The sequence below is a fragment of the Muntiacus reevesi genome, chromosome 3 (assembly GCF_963930625.1).
Source record: "Muntiacus reevesi chromosome 3, mMunRee1.1, whole genome shotgun sequence".
NCBI lineage: Eukaryota > Metazoa > Chordata > Mammalia > Artiodactyla > Cervidae > Muntiacus > Muntiacus reevesi.
The window spans coordinates 251,924,722-251,944,889 of record NC_089251.1 but is presented as its reverse complement, the minus strand read 5'-3'; the positions used below and the strand labels follow the sequence as shown (position 1 = coordinate 251,944,889).

The 20,168-nt window shown below is 36.8% G+C and overlaps 1 protein-coding gene across 1 annotated transcript in view; it reads left to right on the top strand.

The window, feature by feature from the left end:
- Nucleotides 1-20,168, top strand: part of CCDC141 (coiled-coil domain containing 141) — a 226,216-nt gene that overhangs the window by 172,677 nt on the left and 33,371 nt on the right. Inside the window, exons 12-17 of the mRNA XM_065927937.1 lie at nucleotides 515-694; nucleotides 6,858-7,037; nucleotides 7,604-7,729; nucleotides 9,886-10,074; nucleotides 11,320-11,499; nucleotides 13,529-13,678. Of these exons, the coding sequence (XP_065784009.1) occupies nucleotides 515-694; nucleotides 6,858-7,037; nucleotides 7,604-7,729; nucleotides 9,886-10,074; nucleotides 11,320-11,499; nucleotides 13,529-13,678 (1,005 nt within the window). The remainder of the gene's footprint in view (nucleotides 1-514; nucleotides 695-6,857; nucleotides 7,038-7,603; nucleotides 7,730-9,885; nucleotides 10,075-11,319; nucleotides 11,500-13,528; nucleotides 13,679-20,168) is intronic.

Below are 20,168 nucleotides of genomic sequence, written 5' to 3'. Positions count from 1 at the left end.
TACAGGAAATTCATAATTATTAGTACTCTTTTGTTCTGGCTTATCTCTGAGAAGAAGCAAGTCGTGATTTACTGATTATGAATAATTTTTCACTGATTTACATTTCCTTTTGATTTGTAATCCTTGATTTTATATGTTTACCTTTCTTCTGAATTATAAAACTCAGCTCTAAAATGAAACCACATTGGTCTTTGACATAAATTATCCCCAGTTGCAAAGCATACACATGTACAGTACATAAATATGATTTTGGCTACAGTAACTAGGTCTCCCGAATAATAAACTTGTCAGCTCAATTTACCACCCAGTGGTAGTCAGTCTGGTCTTTCAACAACCTAAATAGATTTGTGTCTTTTCAGTAAGTTGACAGTATTTAATAATTATTTAAAGAATTCTGAAATGTAGGTTCCAAGTAAATTTTTATAGAGTCTTTCACTGGAATCTAGTATATTTCCCTTTAAAAATGTTTTTAAGTGTTCTTAACTTTCATTTATATTCTCTCTCTTTTTTTCAGATAGAGAAGCAATGTCAGGGCCTAAAGGAGTTTTACCAAACGGATATCCTACGAAAGGAAGAGGGTGGTGCTGAAGCCAAGCATTGGTCTGACTCAGTGCAGAAGCAGTGGCAGCTATTTTTAAAGAGGAGTTTTTTAACGCACGACCTTGGGCTCGAGTTCCTTAATTTAATAAATATGGTAAGAATGACATTAAATGAGTCACACCTTCTTCAAGGATTACTTGTCAAAGTCAAGTTCATAAATTCAAAATTTCAGCTGTCATTCAGCCAAACTGGTTTAAGTTCTTTTTAGCTTCATTCACCAGCAAACAGTCCTGAAGCCCAGCACTTTTATGCTTCTTTGGTCCTAGACCCCTTGTGAGTTTATCATGTGAAGGCTATTATATCTGTTAAGAAGAAAGAATGACAATAATCTGAATGCAACATTATTATTATTATTACACAGAGTCCTCAGAGGTTCACCCCAAAGTTCTCAGTTATGTTGAGAGCATGCAAAAAGATTCTTACAAGATTTCCAGAGGCTGAAGATAACATCTAGGGTGAATCTTCATTTTGAAGAATTTCTTATAATACTAGATTTTCATAGTGAAGCCCCGTTGTACTTTGAAATGTACCCTAATTTTAGTTGTTAAGTTAGGTCTGTAAAGTATACTAGAATACTCATATCAACTTCAGGCCCATTCACTATAGAACTCTTTATTCTTAAAAGATGGTTAATCCACCTCTCCTTCAATACCTCAAGTGTCTTCCTATTAAAACTGTTTGTTTTATTGTTAGAAAATTCCAACTTCTAGAAAGGTTTGTTTCTTTTTTTTTAATGTTGAATCTCTCTTCATAACTGATTCTAACCCTCTATAGATCCACAGGGAAGAAAAATATATTCATATTTCATCCCTCTTACACTCAAAAATTTTCAAACCTGGAAAACAGTTGCAAAGTCTTTTCCAGCTAGCTAGATATAAATACTTTGTCTCATTTAAGAGGTAGCTTTATTTCTTTCTTCATCCTAATCCTTCCTCTCAGAATGGTCCGTGTCTTATCAAAATCATTCATAAAATGTAAACAAAAAGTACAGTACCACTTTAACACAAACTGGATATCATTCTTTACTGATAAGGTCTAAGATTATAATAGTGCTTTTAGCAATAATTTTACTTTATTGGTTCATATTTAAGCTTGTGATGGAAGAAAACAGTAATTGTATTACATTTTTATTGCAATTCCTGTCAAGATGGGTCTCTCCCATTTTATATCCTTGTCACCTATTTATCTGTTACATACAAATGTGAGTTTTATATTTATTCCTACTTTGTATCACTTTGTTAGTTTTAACTCATGATTGCATCTTGTTAAACTGATTTTGTGCCTGCTATCTACTACATTAGCCATCTCTCCTGGGCTTAATTTCATATTTTAATAAGTAAGCTTCCCATGGCTGCAATTAGATCTTTAATAAAAAGTGTCTGCGGGACAGGTTGATACTCAAAAACAATCAGTTGATAAACCAGTCTTTGAAACAATCATTGACACTCCCAATAGTACTTTATTTTAACCAGCATTTCACAACCTTCTCCTCAAGTCTCTATTGGAAGTTGCTGCTAAAAGGAAGGTCTATCTACCTAGTATCCTATCAATTGTTTAATATAATTTGGCAAAAATCTAGGTTGACTCCTGGTGATCTAAGGGTTTTTTCTGAAGTACTCACAATCTGCTTGATCAGTAATGATTTTATTGCCCTGGTTTTCAGTATAAAGCTTATTGATCAGTAAATCACATAGTCCAGCCTTTCCCCCATCTGAAAATCAGGGCATTTTTCTTTCTCTAATTTTCCGGCCCTTCTCCCATTTTCTGTAGATTTGCAGAGATGGCTGACATCTGCAGTTTTCTCAGAACTCTGACATGTGATGAATCTCAATCTGGAGCCCAAATTCATTTGAAACAGTCTCTAACTATCCTCATATACTTTGAGCTACAATTTCTTCTTTATCTTAATTGTTTCAAACTTTGTTGTTTAAAGACCATTCTTCTTAAATCTATATGGAAACAAAATAGGCAGTAAATAATTCTAATTCATCTAACACTATCCTTAAGCATCAGTGAAGACCTGTTGAGTATTTTACCTATGTTCTTACATTTGTGCTTTACTATAAACAATATTATTTTTTACTTGGAAGATTTAGAATGTTTATTATCTATCTATATCTATCTTTAAGATTTTTACTTTTTTTTAGTATATTGTTATGTGTATCTCTTCACTGTATACTTCTCTAATTTGTACTTAAAAGGAATTTACATATTTGCAAACTGCACTTTTCTTGGTCTAGCCTTTTTTGTACTGTCTTCCTTTTGAGAAATTATATTTTTCAGTTCTGGAATTTCTAGTTGGTTCTTTCTTTACTACATTATATTGCCAGAAGAAATTTCTTTTGTATCCTCTCTTTCTCCATCTTTCCTATGCTTTCATGACCATATTAATTATGGATATTTTAAAGTGTTTGTCAGCTAAGTCTAACATCTGGATCTGGAATTGTTTCTATTGTCTACTTTTTCTCTTGGTTTCTAGCTGTGTCATCCTGTCTTGGGATGGTGAGTGAATATGTATAAAAAATTGTGATTCCAGATGGTGTTATGTTTTTTCCCTAGGTAGGTATTGGCGGAAGATCACTTAAGCCAACCAGGAGCTGGTGAAGTTGAGTCTGGACTATAGTTCTGTCAAGGCTCCATCTATTCTGATGACCTTGGGCTCTGGTTGTTTTCAAGTTGGAGCTTGGTACATTCTCTGAGTTCTGTCCGCCTGGCAGGTTTCTAGCTTGAGGAGTCTTGGGAGGCTGCTAAAAACCTCCACTCTGCTTTTCAGAAGCATTTGCTTGGGTTTTCTAATCTACTGCCCTGCCCTGTTCAGCCCCAGTATCTTATCAATGTTCTGAGATAAAGATCAGCTGTGTGCTTGAACCCCGCCAACCTCCACCAGTGTCTGTCAAAACCTCTACTGGTTTCTCTGTTCCCCAGTAAATCTTCATGATCAGCTTTACACTCAGTGCACAGAATTGGGAAGAGCCCCCGGCTGCAGTAAGAGAGGTGACAGGTGAGCTCACTACTCTCAGATTCATCCTTCCCTGGAGTCTTGGCCTCTTTAGTTCTTTTGAACTTTAAATAGATGCCTTCTGCCTTTATTCCAGCTTTTCTAGTTGTTCTAGGTAGAAGCACTGCTCTGCCCCTGGCTACTCCATCCTACTCAGAAACAGAAGTCCTTTTTTCCTTATTCAGAATGTTTAAGATCATATGGCCAGATTTTCATTTAAGATCTGCAGTAGGAATCCATTCAAAATTTTATTTTATATCTATGTCTAAACTTAGGTACTCTGATAGTCAAAGGTCCATTCGGAGTTTTCAGAAATAGTGTCTATTTTACTACATAACTTGGTGGCCTTTTATCTCAACATTATAAACATGGTCACTTTAACTCAAGGTCCTTACTACTATTATATGATAAATTTCCCCTTACTGATAAGAATTAAGGTCTACATAATTCTTAATTTTGTTAGTTCAGTGGCATTCTGAGATAGAAAATTGTTAGTAAAGCAAGTATAACACAATTTTTATTCTCTTCATATCTTTTGGACCATTAGGTTTTTAAACAAACATTAGTGCTGAAATGTGGTAACCAGTTTGGTGGTTAGGAAGGAAGAAGGCCAGCTGGCATTTTATGCTGAGTGCTCTATTCTTGATTGTTGCCAAGGCTCAGATTTTTCAAGCTTGCAATGAAAAAAATTTTCAATTCATCTAAATATCATCACAATGAGAAAAACTAATTTAGGGTAGAAATCTGGTAGACATCTTGATGAAAGTGCCAATGTACTAATTTATAGTGGCAAGTAAAGAATGCTACCTGGAGTACTGTCTGCCAGTTATCAAGATATCTGAAAAGCAAGATGTCAGAAGACCACTCATTGTGTGTGAATCTACATGGAGAATGGAATATCTAGTGCCCTATTTAGACCACATGATGCCAGATTTTTTAGTGACTTTATACAGAAGTATATGGAATGAATAGTTACTGTTTACTAACTAGACAAAGCATTTAATCTTTCTGAGTGGCCACAGTACTTATACTTGCCAAATGCATAAGCACTTTTCTTGAATCCTGGTAGCTAGGCATCAACAAATCCTATCATAGTACTCTTTTTTCTGGGCCTCATTCAGAGTGTACACTCTTCAGATTATAGTTGTATTGACATGCTACACATTCCAATTTTCCATTAGAGCATGTATTATGTAACATTTTTATTAATAGTTTCTTAATAATATGTTAAAGATACCCTATCTTTATTTATAGCATAGATAAAAATATGATTTACTTTAGGTATTACTGTGGCTAATATCTTTCATACTATGTGTCTTGTTCATCATAGTTATAGAATACATCATTTTATTACTAGTTTCCCAAATTCATTGGAGAAATCACATTTAGCACCTGCAGGCTTTTTTGCAATTAAATGACACTTTATAATGTCTACATTAATATAATTATGCAATATTAATGTCATTTAAAATAATTTTAAAATAAGATGGCCTACCTATTATTTAAAATGTCCTATTACATATTCATGACACTATCTTCCGACTATAATCTAAAAAGTCTTTTGACTTTTAGATACCCAGCTGTCCTTGCCATTATAGAAATTGACGTACAGTTGCTCCTTAGAAATTCAAGGATTTCTTGAGAAGAGTTGGCCATCAAAGCAGATTTTTGTTTTCCTGAACAAATATTCTTCTGCCTTTTTTGATGTTTGGACATTAAAAAAGTACATGGTTTTACTCCTTGTCTCTCTTATACTTTTCCCTCTAATTGAATTTCCCATTATTTAAAACCATTGTTTAAAGGATTTTAAATCAGATAGCCAGAATATATGAAAGTTGGGAAGAGAAGTCTTGGAACTTAGATATTGTGCTTCTGGTATACTGTGTGTGCATGTGTGTGTATGTGTGTGTGCTCAGCCATGTCTGACTCTCTGCGATCCCATGGCCGGTAGCCCACAAGACTCCTCTGTCCATGAGATTGTTCCCACAAGGATACTGGGTGAGTTGCCATTACCTCCTCCAGGGGAATCTTCCTGACCCAGGGATCGAACTGTGTTTCCTGCATCTCCTACATTGCAGGCGGATTCTTTACTGCGGAGCCACCAGGGTATAGAGATACAAATATAGAGATACAGTTGGCCCTCCATATCCAGGGCTTCCACATTCCTGGATTCAACCAACTTTGGATCAACACAGAACACTATCCAAAGTTGATTGAAACCTGCAGGTATGGAAAGCCAACCATGAGACTTGAACATCCACTGGTTTTGATGTCTAGGGCAAGTCCTGGAACCAGTACCCTCCTCCCATCCTGCCCCCATGAATACCAAGGAACAACTGTGTATAATGCACATTTCAGATCTTATAACTTGAGGAACTTCTCACAAGGAAAAGTTAAAATAATTGTAGTATATACAATAGGATAGTACAAAAAGAAAAACCTGGAACAATTTGCCCCCTCATGGCCCCTAATGCTGAGATATTGACATATTCTAATGTATGTTTAAAGGTGGAATCCACTTCAAAATGTATTCATTAAAATAATCTCAGCTTCAGAATTTCTATATCCCTGTGCTCATTCAATCATCCTTTAAACCCCAGGAAATAAACAAATCTTAGAGGAGGGGACTGAAATGCCAGTGGAGTTGTGAACAACTAGCAAGCTCATGTCCAAGCAGAGAGCCCAGCCTGTGCTCAGACCTTTCATGTCATGGTCCATGTGCAGGTTGGAAAAGAATTTCCAGACATAGGGCACAAGGAGAGGAGAATTAAGTTTATTATATTGGCAGACACTGTTAGAACAGCAGGCCAGCTCAAGGGAGAACCAACATTGAACATGGGTCCTTAGTCCATTTTTATACTCAGGGTACGAGGAGCAGGACAGGGGTCTTGCTGGTCATTTGCTGATTGGATGAGGCACATATACTGGTGGGGGGAAGAATAAGGCAAATACCTTCTTCCCTTGGGGTAGGAGGGAAGGCAGTCTATACTGCTCAGGAGGACCCGAAATCCTTAAACAGTTACAACGTGGGGGAGGGAAGGACAATAAGGGTCTGGTTTTTTCTGTTCCTGCATTCCAAGACCAACCTTGTTTTTTTTCTGTTCTTTTGTCCTTGGGACACCACATTTCAGACTTTTCTTGATGTCAGGACGGTGTTCCGCTTTGGCTAAAAAGCCTTTGCCTCCTAAAATAGTTGTATGCAAAACCATGTTTATTTCTTGGAAAAGAAAAGCCATTACACAGGTTATTAATTTCACAGGCAAAAGAAAATGAAATATTAAATGTGAAAAATGAAGTACACGTCATAGAGAACACTATGGAAAGCCAGAAGGCAGAAAGGGAAGAACTCAGCCGCCTTCGGACAGCCTGGCAACTTAAAGCCGCTGCAAGCAAGCCCGTGAAACAGCAGTGGGCAGCATTCAAAGAGCAGCTTAGAAAGGTGAGGGAACATGCAGTGGGTTTTATTGATACTTAGAAAGAAAGGAAATTCTGACACATGCTGTAACATGGAGGAACCTTGGAAACGTAGGTGAGATCAGCCAAACACAAAAGGATAGATATTGGGATTCCACTTTTGTGAGATACCTCGAGTAGTCAAATTCAGGGAAACAGAAGGCAGAATAGAGGTTATAGGAGCTGAGGGAAGGGGGAAATGGAGGTTGGCATTTATCTGGGACAGAGTTTCTGCTTGGGAAGATGACAAAGTTCTGATGATGGATGGTGGTAATGACTGCACAGCCAAGTGCACTAACGCCACTTATCTGCACATTTAAAAGTGGTTAAAATGGCAGATTTTTTTTGTTGTGCATGTTTTACCACAGTGAAAAGAGGGCTTGTGCTTTTGTTCATTGGTGGTTTAGAACCAGAAGCTCACTCTAGGTAGTGAGTGTTTTCACAGCAGTGGCAAAGTTTGATGACACACCATGTCATCACTGGATTGGTTATGATGTATTTGCTGGTGGCAACAAAGAAAACATATGCATAACTATCTAATGTCTATTTCAGACCATGCACAACTTAAAACTTCTTCAGGAAGCACTTATGCCTGTGTCTGCACTTGACCTTGGAGGGAGTCTCCAGACCATTTTAGGTCTACGGAAAAAATGGAATGAAATGAAGCCTCAGTTCCAGGTGAAGAAGCAAATTGATGACCTTGGGTGAATGGAAAAGAATGAAAAACTGTTCAGTTGAAGCTCACCTAATTAATTTTAACCGTCTGATGAATTACAATTTTTAAAAAAACAAAAGCATAGCTTTTCTAAAAGTCCATGTGTCAGACACATTTTTCTTCCTTTTTAAATGCAGTGTGCTATATTTGATGATATGCAAACATTTGGGCTACAAAAGGTCCTTAATATATTCTTATCTTAGATTATTTTAATTTAAATTATTTCCTTATTAATATATTTATTATATATTTATTCTAATTCTTAATTCTAATTAATTCTAATTCTTATTCTAATATCTAAAAGGTATAGATATGTTTTTGATTCAGAGATCTCAAAGCAAGGCTAGACCCTCTTTGACACAGAGGTTCTGCTGTCCTCTGTCACTGAAATTACCCTTATGATGTCATTGTCCCTACCCATTTGCACCGCAGCCTTCTGCCACCATCCCAAGAATTTTGCTGTGCTCTCCCATTCTCCCTCTGAGAGCCCTCAGGGTGTGAGAGAAAAAACCATGAGTCATATTCCCAGGCCCTGCTGGCGTCTGCATTCCTTAACCCCACTTCCTGCCACTCCTGAGCCAGACACAATTGTTGGAAAAGTTAGTCATTTTATCCCCCTACCTGGATTCTGTTCTTTGCTGCAAAGTTAAGATACCTGTGTTTCTGTTTGTCACTATTTTGCAAGTGTTGGATGTAAAGAATCCCAGGACTGGAAGTTTGAAGATTCCTTTAGGGAATATCTAATTTATGTTCCTTTAAGACAAAACTGGGGGCTTCTTTGGTGGCACAGTGGTAAAGAATCCCCTGCCAGTTCAGGAGATGCAGGAGACATGGGTTTGATCCCAGGGTCAGGAAGATCCCTGGGAGTAGGAAAGACAACCCGCTCCAGTATTTTTGCTTGGAAAATTCCATGGACAGAGGAGCCTGGCAGACTATAGTCCATGGGGTCACAAAGAGTCGAGCATGCACATGCACACATGTGTGCACACACACACAAGACAAAAGTGATATAATACATAACCACCCCCCAACACACACGCACACATACCATTGTAGCCCACAGTGAACTCTTTCCTCCAAATCCTAGAAAATTCTACTAGCCTATCTGTTAGTTTCTTTGTTATACTCTGTGTCATATGCATCTGCATTTCATGTGTGCACATACCCCTGCTCATGAGCAAGTGTGTGTGTATGTATAAATTCCTCTAAATCAGGAACTGTTATCAAGATTTTTTAGCTCTGTCACCGTGATGTGTGTATATTTGATGCCCATGCACTTGATGTCAACTTGAATACCCTTAACTAGGTCACTCTTCTGCAAATTATCTCCTTAGCTTAAATCATTTCCATTACTTTTATCCTTCATATAAAATCCGACCCTGAAATCATAGTCGATAGCCATACCACCCTGAACATGCCCCATCTCATCTGAAATTATAGTGACTTCCTCTTTGAACTGTTTACCAGGATCTAGATTCCTATAAGGGCTATCTGAGCACCGCTGTGTAGAAAGAAGGTGGTTTGTCCCTCCCTACAAGTGGTGGCTATTTTTGGATTCTGGGATGACTGCTTTTTTTTTTGAGGGGGGGATGACTGCTTTTAAAGCAGCATAGCTACTGTGATGCTCAGCTGGTGGTTCATTCTGATCATTCTTTTATCCCAAAGGACAGATAATTCACCCAATGTACTTTTATACTTGTCTTCTTGTGGTGTTCTTATCATACCACCTGATTCTAGTTTTATTAAATATCACAGATGGTCATGGCCTCATATAGTATCTAGAATATATTTACTTAGCAGATGACTAGATGATTCTGTGCTATGTCATAGAAATATATGACTTTCCATTTTGCCCTCTAATTTTGAAACAGTTTTTTTGTGTTTTTAAAAAATTTTTAATGTTAATTTAAATTTTAAAAAATGTATCTGAGATTAGGATGGAATAATATATCCCTAGCATCACACACAATGCCTGGATTTGCAGGGATAGGGGTGAGCCTCACAATAAGTATTTGTTAACAAGTAAGAGAGTGATTTGTTATTGAGATCTTCGTATGTCAGTTGTAAAGTAAAAAGCTCTCTAGAAGCTTAATTTCTTTTATTGCTTTCGACTCTTCAGCAACTGAATGATGAGGTTCAGTATATTATAAAAGAGTCAGAAGAGTTAAATGGCAAAGGAGCACCTGTGAAAGAAAAGTCTCAACAGCTGAAGGACCTTATTCACTTCCATCAGAACCAGAAACAGAGAATCCGAGATTACGAGGACATCCTATATAAGATTATCCAGTTCCACCAAGTCAGAGAAGAGGTAAGACTTACCATGGGTGTCTGGAAGACTCTCAGTTTTAAACTGTGAAATTAAAAATAAATGATTATGTAATAAATAAAGGCCAGGTTGCTTATTCTGGTACTAGAAGCTTTCCGCAATCTGGCTCCTGGCTTTTCTCACACTGAGCCCCATCCTCCCCAATTTACCAGCCAAACAGAGCTCTCCTTGGTCCCTCAAAGATGGCACCCACGTTACTTATTCCAAGCCCTGACTCTTGGGCTGCCTTTATCTGTCAGGTCCTTCTCTCTCCTCTATACCACTTAAACCTTGTCCCTCCATCTAACAATCCTACCTCCCTTGGAGTGATGTCTCTCTCTTCTTAATTCCTTGAACTCTCACTGTTTATTCCACACATCTGTCTTTTTTAATATCTTGATTCTTAATTACTTTTGTTCCCCTAACAAAAGTTATGGCATAAGTAACTTAAGGTAGGGTATATATAAGCAACAAAAGGGGAGAAAAAAAATTTATAATTGAAGTGTCAGTAGAACTTCATAGATATTGGCCTCTCTTAACAGAAAATACCACTGAGCACATACACACACAACAGAAAATAGAGACGTATTGAAATGCCTTGAAAATAGTTTCTGAATTTAGTCAAATCACAGACCTACTTCTTGCTAAAGTTTTAGGCTATGAACAAACAGTGCTTTCTTCTTTAATAGAACTGGCAAGGTTAGTCCATTAATTTTACTCTATTGTCTTGCACCATTATAACATTTATTTGTCTATAATACTAATAATTTTAGATGGACTTGTCAGCAGTGGACTAGCTAGTTAAATATGTTATAGGAAATAAGCATTTTAAAAAAATCTATCTTTGAGAAAGACAAAGATGTGTATGATATCACGTGTGGAATCTAAAATGTATAACAAAGTAGTTATACTTATAACAAAAAAGAATCAGACTCACATATATGGAGAACTAGTGGTTACCAGTGGGGAGAGGGAGGTGGGGAAGGGCAATACAGAGGTAGGGTATTAAGAGGTACAAACATTTAGGTATAAAATAAGCTACAAGGACATATTGTACAATTTAAGGAATATAGCCAATATTTTTTATAATAACTAGAAATGGAGTATAACCTTTAAAAATATTGAATCACTATATCGTACAATTGTCATTTACATAATATCATACATCAACTATACCTCAATTTAAAAAAACCACTGTCTTCATAAAAATATGAAACCCAGGTTAATTGTTAATGGCCTAAATTCCAGCTGGGAAGACTCTTCAAATCAAGAGAACTGGAGTTTCCAGTACAGACAAAGGACATGAATGATGCTCACAATGCCCAGGTCCTCCTCAGACGCTCTCGGGCAAAACAGGCGCACATAGACCATCTCCATAAACTGGCTCTCTCCTTGGGGGTGGATGTCATCTCATCAGTGCAGCAGCCTGTAAGCAACTTAGAAACTGTCATTTTTACCTGATATGGCTGGGAGTTGGGCTGTAATATGAAAGAAACCAGGCAGACTACCTCGTATATATGTTTAATTAAAAACTACATTAAACCATTGGGATAATTATTTGTGGTAAGTTTCTACCATGTCTAAACAATTCTTTAAGGAGGAAAAAAATCTGATTTTATAATCTTGTTTAATACATCTATTCTCATGCTAACTTAAAAAGTTATAGGATTGCTATCTATAAAGCAGTTGGTTTTTCACATTGAAATAAAGAGGAACTAAACTTTTAATTTTATTTATTTTAAATTTTAAATTGATACCCAAAATTGTAAACCTTTTAAGTATATTCGGAGTGACTTGGGTATGTGAATCTACTAAACTCTATGAGATTCAAGTACAGAGCAAGTTTTTCTGATACAAATTTAGCAATAATTGAAATTTAGTCTAAGTGTGAGATATACACTTGATTTCAAAGACTTAATATGAAAAAGAAAACCTTACTAGTGTTTTTTTTATATTTGTTTAAACAAACTATATTGTGAAAATTAACTTTACTGGTTTCTTTTTAATATGACTACTAAAAAATTTAAAATTATTCATGTGGCTCATGTTATATTTCTGTTGGACAATGCTTTAGCGTGTCAGATCTGAAAGGTAGCCTTGAGATAGTCAGACCCAGGATCCTCATCTTCAGATGAAGAATCTGATCCCAGAGAAGCTACTTTATCCACAAAAGCCCAGAGTAGAGGAGCCCAAGCACCTTGGCTCCACACAGGCCTCTGGGTACCAGTCATTGGATCTGCTTTTTCCACTGGACTGACCTTACCAAAGGAGCTTAAAAGAGATGGAAATAATTCCGGATTAAATTTTCCTAAATAACACATTGGGTTCTGATATAAAAATAAAACAAAAACAAAAACTCCTTCTTCAAATTCTTAATTTGAGGATTTGAGGGAAGAAAAGATTATGTTAATTCTATCCAATATGTATAACACTAATAAAAATCATAATGGCTAATTTTATTTCAAAGTTCATTTAAGATACTACTAAACTATATTGTGGTTGTCCAGTTGCTCAGTCATGTCCGATTCTTTGTGATCCCATGGACTACAACACCCCAGGCTTCCCTGTCCTTCACTGTCTCCTGGACTTTGCTCAAACTCATGAGCATTGAGTCGGTGATGCCATCCAGTCATCTTGTCCTCTGTCATTGCCTTCTCCTCCTGCCTTCAGTCTTTCCCAGAATCAGGGTTTTTTCCAATGAGTCAACTCTTCACATGAGGTGGCAAAAGTGTTGGAGGTTCAGCTTCAGCATCAGTCCTTCCAATGAATATTCAGGGTTGACTTCCTTTCAGATTGACTGGTTTGATCTCCCAAACTATATGAAATGCAGTAAATCTAAAGTAATTTTTTTAATCTGAAAGAAATACAAAATTTCTGTTGCTGTTAATAGATTCTTTTTCCCAAGAAGGAGCTTTCTTTTAAAGAGTTTTCTTTCATTAGTAGATTTATTTTTAAAAGAAAAGAGCAAGGAAGACATCTCACTTTGCACAAAAAGTGTTAATTGTTCTCCAATTCACGTTTGGCTTTGACTTCTGGAGCCCCCTGCACTGAGTAGAGATGGGAGCTCTTGCATAATGAACCTGAGGCTAACCTCAAGTTGACAAGAAAATTACAGTGTAGAAGCCAAATGTTTCTAATGCATATTTTATGCCTTTTGAAGTAAAAATTATACCTTACATTGAATGGTGTCTCTGAGGCTTTGGGTATGATGAGCAACTCTTAAAACTGAATGTTTCGAGACTAAAAATGTAAGAGTTTGTCTTTTACAACATTGGATGTTGGTGTCTGGCTTTCTTCTGAAATCCTTCTGAAATCAAAGAAGTTTAAGGTAAAACATATCAGGAGCTTATTTTCTTTATTGTCATTTATGAGTTTCACAATGCAAGTAAATAGCATGTTGTTCTCATTGCCATTTTGCCTATTCTTTTCATCATTTTCACTTCTCTTTCATTTTCAGAACTGCTCGAACATTTCTGCAAAGAACCTGCAGCAACAGCTGGACATGCTTGAAGGGGACTGTCTGACCTGGCGTGCCCAGGCTGAGGACCATGAGCGGGCCCTGACCCGCAGCCTGGAGTTCTGCATTACAAGGGATGAGATAAGCGAGGTGGGAACACGCACACACACACACACACAGACACACACACAGACACACACACACACATGCACATACACACACAGTAAATCAGGAGACTTTCTTTTTAACCTTGACCTTTTAATCTACCAAGCAGTGGCCTCACGGCTCAGAAAGGTTGAGTACAGAGTACACTTTAAACTCCCAAAACTGTTGAAGTCAGTATGTTGTCAGTGTATAGAACCTGGAATGTAGTACTATGGTTTTTTGCTTGCTCCTCCCCACCCACCCCAAACCCTTATAGCAGTAGTTTTGCTTGAGTGGCTATAGCTCATCGGGGCAGAAGGGTGACACCTTCCCAGTGCAGCCAGCTCCAGCCTGCTGAGAGGCTATTTAAGTTCCACTGACTCATAATGAAGGGTCAGGGTAGCAAGCTTGTTGCCTCAGAGGTTACAAAGTATTATCACTAAAGTCAAGTGGCTTCTTTCATATTTACTCAAACCAAGTGGCTTCTCTGGCAAAGCAACTCCTAGAGAAAAAGAAATAACAGGTAAAAGGTATCTTCATTTTTTTTATTGGTTTTTTATTGTTTGCCACTTTATTTTTTAATTGAAAGATATTAGCTTTACAGAATTTTATGGGTTTTGGTCATACATCAACAAGAATCAGTCATAGGTACACCCATGTCCCCTCCCTCCTGAACCTCCTTCCCATATCCCTCCCCACTCCACCTTAATAGATTGTCACAAAGTCCCTGTTTGAGTTCCCTGAGTCATTCAGCAAATTCCCATTGCCTATCTGTTTTACATATGGTATTATAAGTTTCCATGTTACTCTCTCGATACATCTCCTTAATTCCACCTGCTCTCTCTCAATTCTACCCACCTCCCTCCCTAAGACACACACTGAACTACAGCGCCACCCTCCCCTAGTTAAACTTTCCATACAAAGGTTTACTTGTTTTAGGAGAAAAATAAAGGATAGCATGGGCCCTGGTTCCTTACCAGAACTGACAGCAGGACAGAGGTACCATAATTCTAGACTTATCTCTTTTTATCTCTGTTTAAAGCAAGACATTAAGTCCATTAATCTCAAGCCCATGAGGAAAGTGAGTGGAGGGGGAACGAAGTAGTAAAACTTCTTGATTGTTCTGCTTATGCTCAAGTTACACAATTTCAGCCCAGTGAGTATCAACTATTATCAACATTAGAGCATAGACTGAAGTTTGAGTCAACCTGGGTGGTCGTCAAGCCCTTTTTGGCCAAAGGCAAGTGCAAGAAAGGAGCAGGACTGGAAGGAAAGTAAGAGGGGGAGAGAGCAGGAGAGGGCGCTTGGATCCCATTCAGCAGGAGGGATACTAGCATCACCAGATTTTCAGTGGAGCAATGTGCCACAGGACTGTGGAATTTCTGCTTCCAAGTATGTGTTCCAGGAGCCACTGTGGGCCAGAGACTCTATTTGCTCAGAGTTAAATACCTAGTGTAGCCTGTCCTCTATGTAGAATGGCGTCTTCCAGGTCATGTCCTGCAGTTAGCAACACTTCAGCCAGATCTTGTTAAGAAAAACAACTTTGATTCTCCCCAAGGATGTAAAATTTAGATTCAGAGTCATGGAAATAATTTTTTTACTACCTTCTCCCAAAATTGTTTTCTTTCTTCACTTACATCTTCCTCCTCTTCCTTAAAAAAAAAAAAAAATTTTTTTTTGTAAATTTTTCTTGCTGAAACTCTGTCTTTACTGTGATATTCAGCCCTATTTTATTGAAAGCAGAAGAGAGCAAGCTAAAGGTTATTCCTGGCTGCCTACGGCTCAGCATCCCTCTTCCTGAAGCACCGTGGCCTTTGTGGACCTGGGTCTCCCCACAGTGCTTCAGGCCCTTCCCACAGTGGTTCTATTTACAGGCTGCCTCGTCATGACCCTGTGCTGGAAGCCAGCAGGCTGGGAAGACAGATGGCCCTTCCAGTCATAGCAGGGACGCCTGGGATTGTCTGTACCAGAACAAGAACGAGAAACCAGATACGTGTGGGTTTGATTTAGGAATCAGATATCCCTTCAACATGATCTTAAATATTAAGAGAGTGATTCTTCTCATTTGCTTCTGCTTCACATCCAACTCATGCTTGACACTAGTTACAGTTTCATGTTTAAAGGATCTTAAAAAGTTTTGGCCTGTTTCCTTTCTTTTCTTTTTTTCTCTATTGAATACAAAAGCATTTATTTTAACAAACTTTATATTTAAAATAGAATTTTAATCTGTCTACTCACAAAACTTAATTCAAAACATGATATATTTATCTCTCTGGCTGATTTGATGTTATTCCTTTACAAACAGTACTCAATTTATAATTATTTTATGAAACTGTACTAAATGAAGATTTTATTTTATCAGAGATCATTTCCCCTTAATCTTTTTTAAATTAATTTTTATTGAAGTATAGTTGATTTGCAATGTTGTGTTAGTTTCTACTTTACTAACTGAATCAGTTACACATATACATATATCTACTCTTTTTTAGATTATGTTCCACTATAGGTCATTAAAGAGAGTTAAGGAGAGTTCCCAGTGCTATACAGTTGGTTCTTATTCAGGAAATATTAATATATTAAAATATTTATGTAAAAGTTTGTTATAAGACAGATACAACTTTGAGATGAGAATAGTTTAGTCCAACCTCTGTGATTATTTCTTTATTGATTAATTAATTTATTTTAATTGGAGGCTATTACTTTACAATGTTGTGGTGGTTTTTGCCATATATTAATATGAATCAGCCATGGGTGTACATGTGTCCCCCCCATCCCAAACCCTGCTGCCACCTCCCTGCCCATACCATCCCTCTGGGTTGTCCCAAAGCACCAGCTCTGAGTTCCCTGCTTCATTTATTGAACCTGGACTGGTCATCTATTCACATATGATAATATACATGTTTCAATGCTATTTTCTAAAATCATCCCACCCTTGCCTTCTCCCACAGAGTCCAAAAGTCTGTTCTTATATCTGTGTCTCTTTTGCTGTCTTGTATATAGGGTCATCATTACCATCTTTCTAGATTCCATATATATGCGTTAATATACTGTATTGGTGTTTTTCTTTCTTACTTACTTCACTCTGTATAATAGGCTCCAGTTTTATCCACCTCATTAGACTGACTCAAATGCATTCTTTTTAATAGCTGAGTAATAGTCCATTGTGTATATGTACAACAGCTTTCTTATCCATTCATCTGCTGATGGACATCTAGGTTGCTTCCATGTCCTGGCTATTATAAACAGTGCTGCGATGAACACTGGGGGTACATGTGTCTCTTTCAATTCTGGTTTCCTTGGTATGTATGCCCAGCAGTGGGATTGCTGGGTCATGTGGCAGTTCTATTCCCAGTTTTTTAAGAAATCTCCACACTGTTCTCCACAATGGCTATACTAGTTTGCATTCCCACCAACAGTGTCAGAGGGCTCCCCTTTCTCCACACCCTCACCAGCATTTATTGTTTGTAGACTTTTTGATAGTAGCCATTCTGACTGGTGTGAGATGGTACCTCATTGTGGTTTTGATTTGCATTTCTCTGATAGTGAGTGATGTTGATCATCTTTTCATGTGTTTATTAACCATCTGTATGTCTTTTTTGAAGAAATTAGTTCTTTGGACCATTTTTTGATTGGGTCATTTATTTTTCTGGTATTGAGCTGCATGAGCTGCTTGTATATTTTTGAGATTAATTCTTTGTCAGTTGCTTCATTTGCTATTGTTTTCTCCCATTCTGAAGTCTGTCTTTTCACCTTGGTTTTAGTTTCCTTCACTGTGCAAAAGTTTTTAGGTTTACTTAGGCCCCATTTATTTTTGCTTTTATTTCCATTTACTCTGGGAGGTGGGTCATAGAGGATCTTACTTTGATTTATGTCAGAGAGTGTTCTGCTTATGTTTTCTTCTAGGAGTTTTATAGTTTCTGGTCTTACATTTAGATCTTTAATCCATTTTGAGTTTATTTTTGTTTATGATGTTAGAAAGTGTTCTAGTTTCGTTCTTTTATGGGTTGACCAATTTTCCCAGCACCACTTGTTAAAAAGATTATCTTTTCTCCATTGTGTATTTCTGTCTCCTTTGTCAAAGATAAGGTGTCCCTAGGTGCATGGATTTATCTCTGGGCTTTCTATTTTGTTCCCTTGATCTATATTTCTGTCTTGTACCAGTACCATACTGTCTTGATGACTGTAGCTTTGTAGTATAGTCTAAAGTCAGACAGATTGATACCTCCAGTTCCATTCTTCTTTCTTAAGATTGCTTTGAAAAAAAAAAAAAAGATTGCTTTGGATATTCGAGGGTTTTTTGTGTTTCCATACAAATTGCGAAGTTATTTGTCCTAGTTCTGTGAAAAATACCATTGGTAGCTTGATAGGGATTGCATTGAATCTATAGATTGCTTTGGGTGATATACTCATTTTCACTATATTGATTCTTCCAATCCATGAACATGGTTTACTCCTCCATCTATTGTGTCATCTTTGATTTCTTTCATCAGTGTTTTATTGTTTTCTATATATAGGTCTTTTGTTTCTTTAGGTAAATTTATTCCTAAGTATTTTATTCTTTTTGTTGCAATGGTGAATGGGATTGTTTCCTTATTTTCTCTTTTTGTTTTCTCATTGTTAGTGTATAGGGATACAAGGGATTTCTGTGTATTAATTTTATATCCTGCAACTTTACTATATTCACTGATTAGCTCTAGTAGTTTTCTGGTGGTGTCTTTAGGGTTTTCTATATAGAGGATCATTTTATCTGCAAACAGTGAGAGTTTTACTTCTTCTTTTCCAATCTGGATTCCTTTTACTTCTTTTTCTGCTCTGATTGCTGTGGCCAAAACTTCCAAAACTATGTTGAAGTAGTGGTGAGAGTGGGCACCCTTATCTTGTTCCTGACTTTAGGGGAAATGTTTTCAACTTTTTGCACTTGAGGATAGTACTTGCTGTGGGTTTATCATATATGGCTTTTATTATGTTGAGGTATGTTCCTTCTATGCCTGCTTTCTGCAGAGTTTTCATTATAAATGGATGTTGAATTTTTCAAAGGCCTGCATCTATGGAGATAATCATTTGGTTTTTATCTTTCAATATGTTAAAATGGTGTATCACCTAGATTGATTTCTGAATATTGAAGAATCCTTGCATCCCTGGGATAAAGTCCACTTGGTCATGATGTATGATCATTTTAATATGTTGTTGGATTCTGTTTGCTAAAATTTTGTTGAGGATTTTTGTATCTATGTTCATCAGTAATATTGGCCTGTAGTTTTCTTTTTTTGTGTGAATTCCTTGTTTGGTTTTGGTATTAGGGTGATAGTGGCCTCATAGAATGAGTTTGGGAGTTTACCTTCCTCTGCAATTTTCTGGAAGAGTTTGAGTAGGATAGGTGTTAGCTCTTCTCTAAATTTTTGGTAGAATTCACCTGTGAAGCCATTTGGTTCTGGGCTTTTGTTTGTTGGAAGATTTTTGATTACAGTTTCTATTTCCATGCTTGTGATGGGTCTGTTAAGATTTTCTATTTCTTCCTGGTTCAGTTTTGGGAAGTTATACTTTTCTAAGAATTCATCTATTTCCCTTTAATCTTAAAGAGTGCTTTTTAAAGTAAAGGCACCAACAAGAACTGCTTTCAGATGGTACAGAATTTCTTATTTTTTGAAGACTCTGTGGTTGACCACTTCTTCATTAGTAACCTGTAGCAAGAAACCTTCCTCAGCTGCTGAAATGAGGCACTTTATAGTGTTTGCAGCACCACAAAGACTGCACAACCTGGGTTTTGTGGTGCCTATTGGGAATATTAATTAGTAAAATAAAGATATGTGTGGCCTAGTTTGTATTGTGAATGTCAGAACCAGACTCTGAGCAGTAATAATATTTGATACTTAAAATTTTTTATTATTATTAGTAGTAGTATTTGTTGCTTAAAATTACATAAAATTAAAATCAATATATTGCAATAATTTTTTTACATGAAAAATATGGTCAGGTACCCCTTCAGAGAAGTAGACCGAGCATTTTATTTTTTAAGTTGATTTTGAAACTCAATATTTGGCTTCCAATGCATTTAAAGTGCTTCTTGAAGGTTCACTGACTTTGAACTGTCTACTAAAGAACACAACCTTCATACTGCCAGATTTTGTGGAGGTTTTCTCCACTCATTTCACACAAAGATATATTTGTATGCATGAATGTTAAATCTCACTATACGTTTTCTTGCCTGGCAGTATAAATAAGTTGTTAATACACAAAGCATTATAGATGTTCTTTGCCTTATTACATGACAGAACCTCATCAGTTCCTTATTCTTTATACTTCTTTAGAAATTTAATAAGTTAATATTGAACATGTTTTCTTCTTGCAACCTGACCAAAAAATTTCCTTTATGTTTACATTATGTTAGTGGAAATTTGTCACTGGAGTCTCATTATGGGTCACAAACAATTACCTTGCAGAGAAGAATAGTAATGACAGAATTGGGTTGGAATTCATTTTCTCAAAGTAAATTTTG